The sequence below is a fragment of the Penaeus monodon genome, unplaced genomic scaffold (assembly GCF_015228065.2).
Source record: "Penaeus monodon isolate SGIC_2016 unplaced genomic scaffold, NSTDA_Pmon_1 PmonScaffold_1440, whole genome shotgun sequence".
NCBI lineage: Eukaryota > Metazoa > Arthropoda > Malacostraca > Decapoda > Penaeidae > Penaeus > Penaeus monodon.
Window position 1 is genome coordinate 33,467 of NW_023643488.1, and position 5,221 is coordinate 38,687.

The following is a 5,221-nucleotide window of genomic DNA, read 5'->3' on the forward strand; positions in this document are numbered from 1 at the left end:
AGTTCGGAGCCAAGTGGCTGACCATATAACGGTGACCACCGACCATGGCTTCCTTCCAGGTTCGAAGCAGGAGAAATGGGTCGTCTGGGTAAACCAAATGGTTCGCTAACGCTCACAAGCACGCACGCACTCACATTTCGCACACAAGACAGCAAATACAAATATTTATAAGGGAAACCATCACCAAACCCTGTACAAAGCCCCCCATTTTGACTTAAAAATTATACGATTTTAAGTGAAAGTGGGGTTTCACTTATCTTACCTTGTGATATATACAATCAAATTTACACTGAACATCGACTAAGGATGTCTGCACCAACATTGTCTTGACCTTTGATATACTCTATCGTAAATGCATATGACTGGAGAGCCAGTGACCAACGCATAAGACGACCATTGCTATTTTTCATGTTTCTGATGTATGTTAATGGTTGTTGATCAGTTTGCAAGACAAACTCGCGGCCATACAGATAACACCAGAACTTTTTAATAGCCCAGACGATAGCTAAAGCTTCTCTCTCTATTACGGCATAACGACCTTCCGAGTCGGAGAGCTTTCTACTCGCGTAAGCGATTGGCATGAGGACACCGTCCACCTTTTGCAACAAAACCGCCCCAAGACCCGTGTCGCTGGCGTCTGTTCTGAGATAAAAGATCTTCTCGTAGTCAGGCAGAGTTAAGATTGGAGCATTTATTAATAAGTATTTTAACTCGTCGATTCTTTTAACAAGATCAGGGGTTAAAAATTTCTTCAGAAGAGAGTTCAAAGGATGCACGAGGTCAGCCAAGTTCGGGATAAACTTACGAAAAAACGAAAGAGTACCAAGGAAACTACGTAGTTGTTTCTTAGTTTCCGGTATAGGCATATTCTTAATTGCGTTTACCTTATCTGGAAGGGTACTCAAGCCCTTTTCACCAAGATTAAATCCAAGATATCTGATATTGGGAAAAGCTATAAAACACTTGCTAGGCCCAGCAGTTAACCCATGCTCACGCAATCTTTCCAGAAGATTCCTTATATGAATCAAGTGATTATCAAAGGACGAGCTGTGCACCACTAAATTATCGAAGTAGCACTCTACATTCGTCAATCCTGCAGTAACTTTACGCATTAGTCTAATAAAACTAGCACACGCCGTGCGTAAACCGAACGGAAGTTTCGTGAACTGCACAAGTCCATATTTGGGAGTAGCAAAAGCCGTGCATGGTTTTGCCTTTTCCGATAACGGAATTTGCCAATAACCTTTACAAAGATCTAATTCCGTAAAGTAAACGTCTCCCACAAAATTACCTAGCGCTTCATCCATCGTTGGCATCGGTTCTGCGTCGAAAACGCTCACATCATTCAGAGCCCTAAAATCTACGCAAAAGCGCCATGAATGATCGGCCTTTTTAACTAGCACAACGGGTGAGCAATAAGATGTTGAAGGTTCGATAACGCCTAAAGATAGCATTCTATCCACTTCCTCATCGAAAGTTTTTCGGAGATGATGGGGAATAGGGTATGGCTTAGTATGGACTGGGACAACGGTTGTCAAATCAAAGTCATGTATGACTGTGCTGGTTACACCGGGTTTGTCTGAAAAGACGTCAGAGAATTCAGCTATTAGCTGTTTTAACTCTGCTGTCTGCTCACTCGACAGTTCAGGATTAAGATTTACTTTGAATTCACTAGCCTCGTACAACTCCGGGATATCGCAAGCAAAATTCTCGTCATCCTGGGATGATGGAAGATCATCCACGACGCACATCTGACATACTTGCGAAGAAGAAACCTCATCACGCCTCACATATTTCTTTAGCATGTTTATGTGATACAATCTCTTCTTCGAATTAACCTTTACCTCGTAATCTACGCCGTTATCGTGTTTCTTCACTACCGAATAAGGTCCCTTCCACTGCATAGTTAACTTGTTGTGAGATGTTGGTAACAAGACAAGTGCTTCGTCGCCTTCGTTTAGTTTGCGTACTTTAGCAGTTCTGTCAAAATAGGCTTTATACATCTTGCCAGAAACGTCAGCATGGGAGGAGGCCATTTGGGCTGATTCCTCTAAGCGGGATCGTAGGTCAAGCACGTACTGATAAGTGCTCTTAGTCTCCTCATTAATGTCATCTCTGGTCCATAGATCATGAAGAATAGACAGTGGACCACGCACTTTGCGCCCGTATAACAACTCAAATGGGCTGAATTTCAGAGTATCGTTAGGAACCTCGCGGTACGCGAACAGGACAGACGGAATGTAGCGATCCCAATCTTGGGGTCGTTCTCCGCAGAGTTTCTTAAGCATGGACTTTAACACTGCGTGAAATCGCTCTACAGTGCCGTTGCAGCAGGCATGGTATGGGCTCGTAAATAATGCTTTTATCGAGAGCAACCTGTTTATCTCCGCCATTAAATCGGATTTGAACTGAGTTCCGCGATCTGAGAGCATTTCTTTCGGTATTCCAACACGCGAAAAAATACTTAGCAAAGCCTCTGCTACAGTGACTGTATCTATATTCCGTAAGGGAACTGCTTCAGGGAATCTAGTGGCCATGTCAATGAGCGTCAGTATGTACTTGTGGCCTCTGCTAGACGCAGGTGTTATCGGCCCCACAAGATCGATTGCTACCCTGGCAAATGGCTCGCTTATAATCGGCATCTGAACCATGGGAGCCTTGCCTATTTTACCTTTAGGACTCGTCTTCTGACACACGTGACATGAACGGCAGTAGCGTTTTATCTCCGCTCCCGCGCCTGGCCAAAAAAAATTATGAAAAATCTTATCCGCTGTTTTCCTGTGGGAAAAATGACCTGCAACAGGAGAATCATGAGCGGTTGAAAGAATCACATTTACAAATTTCCGAGGTACTACCAACTGTTTAACACCAACTTCATAGGCATGCTTGCTATTAACGCACACTCGGTGAATTAAGCCTTTCACTATTTCGTATTTTACTGAACGATTCTTTACATTTACTATAGATTTATTGTTGACTTTAGCTCTTATATTTTCGAGAGAAGAACATTTATTCTGAGCATTCATAAAATCATCTTTGGAAATCTTATCAATCTGAAAATCAGAAACTGTCAGTTCTGCTGGTTCGGCGTCTTCCTTTACTTTAGCGGATCTCGTGGCAACTGCATTAACAACATCTGTGCGGTTAGACGAGTTTACCGATATATTACGTTTAGGGTTATTCACGGATGGTACTTTGACACCTGGCACCATACCCACGAGAACATCGGTGAACTTAATAGGAGCAGCAACAACGTTGAACCACCCACTCAAAAATTCGCTCTTTATAAGACAGCGCACAGTTGGAAAAGTTCGGCCCACTCCGAGGTAGTCGTACAGAGTGACCATTTTCCCTCGCCTCGCCGTGGCGGGGATCAGCGATTCTTTAACGATGATGGACGAACAGCCAGAATCAAAGAGCACATGCACGGGTTTATTATACAACATTCCCTCACACGTGATACTGTTGTTCGGAGAGAGGTCAGAGTCGAACACAAAGTTGACCCTCTGAGAGGACTTGCTTTTACCGGGCATTAAGTCGGGGCAAGAAGGACGTATATGACCTGGCTTGGAACAGTGGTGACACACGACCTTATCCCTAACGCCAGTTTTAGTACTGTTCCTTGTATCCGGATCTTCCTTGATGGGCATTTTACGGGTTTTGAAAGACTTGTGTGCACTACGAAATCTGTCGGCTGCTTGCGCCATGTCAAGAGTAGTTCCAAAGACTCGTTCCTTAAGAAAAACGCGAAGTTCAAAAGGACAATTGTTTAACATCTGGTCGCGAATTAAGAAGTCAAACAGCTCCTCGTAGTTCTTTGTGACGTCACTCATTGTTAGCCAGTTATCCAAATATCTAATCAGTCGAGACATTAATTGCACGTACGTCTCGTTTTCACCAACCTTACTCTCCTTAAACTTCTTACGGTAGGAATCAACATCAACATTATACCCTTTCAGTAACGCGTCTTTTAACAGCTCGTAATTTACTAGAACGTCATCCGGCAGACTTACGTATATCTTTAAGGCTTTGCCCCCCAACAGAGAACCTAAATAGACAAAAATTATGTGAATCCCATCCCTGTAAACAGGCTAGTTTCTCGAATCTGCGTAAGTAATCGTCTATGTCATCCTTACCGTCATCAAACTTAGGCATTTTCAATCCCGGATATGAACCTTCGACAGCGCTTTCATTGCGATGCTCGTCTCCGATTGCAACTGAGCAAGAGCTAACTCGTGGGCTCGTGTTTGTCTGCCTCGCGCGACTCTGCGTTCGCTGTTTCTCCCTCTCCTGGGCCTCTAACTCTTCCCTTTTTAAATCTCTCTCCTTTTGCCTTTCATCTCTTTCTCTTTGTTTATCTTCTCTTTCTCTTTGTATCTCTTCTCTTTCTATCCTTTGCTTATATCTATCCTCCTCTTTCGCGACTAAAGTATTAATATCTGCGGCGGATAGACCCGCATCTTTAGCGCATTTAACAAGTTCAATTAGATCGACTGACATGATTGCGAATCTAAGTTTTTTTCTTTTTTTTTCAATAAGCTAATTCTAAAACTTGATAGAAACTCTTACACTGCAAGATAATTAATGTAAAAGCTTAGCACAACCGTTTACAAAAAAAACCGATTATACCTGCCGACTTAACGCGAGCAGTATAGTTTAAATGAACAAGCACAGTTCACAAGCAATTACGAATAATCTGCGACAAAACATCGTTAACAGCAATGGCAGAATTATACAAAGGTTTACAATCCATCGCAGTTAAGATATAGCGAACGGAGTTACTGTATTTCACAACGCCCGCGGGCACACCACAGTCTTCAACATTTACCAAGACTGTTCTCCCGAACGTATAACCAATAAGCATTACAATACTTATCACTGAATACGCAACACGTGGTGATATACACCACAACAACGGTGAAAAGGAGGCACGATTGAATTAAAATTTACTCTTAATCCGCACGCGTATGACGCAATGTTACGTATATCAAATATACAACTTACTAAGCAAGTCGTCACACTCCTTCACCACAACTTGGACCATTCACACCACATCATTCCTCCATTTGGTTTACCGATTCATCTTTATATGGCCAGCCACCTGCCGGACACCACATTACAATCTGAGATGATACAAAAGTAAGCATGAATAAAATATAATTAGCCCTTGTGCAATCTATCGGATCCCTACTGCGCATTGTCCAAGGTTCCTCTTTTAATC

General features: G+C 42.7%; 1 protein-coding gene across 1 annotated transcript; it reads right to left on the reverse strand.

Annotated features, from left to right (window-relative positions):
- Positions 1–284: 284 nt before the first annotated feature.
- On the reverse strand, positions 285–4,864 carry LOC119569356. The gene is made up of 2 exons (XM_037917555.1): positions 4,690–4,864; positions 285–4,048 (listed from the first exon to the last, which is right to left on the reverse strand). The coding sequence occupies exons 1-2, from the start codon at positions 4,862–4,864 to the stop codon at positions 285–287; spliced, it is 3,939 nt and encodes a 1,312-aa protein (XP_037773483.1).
- Positions 4,865–5,221: the final 357 nt, after the last annotated feature.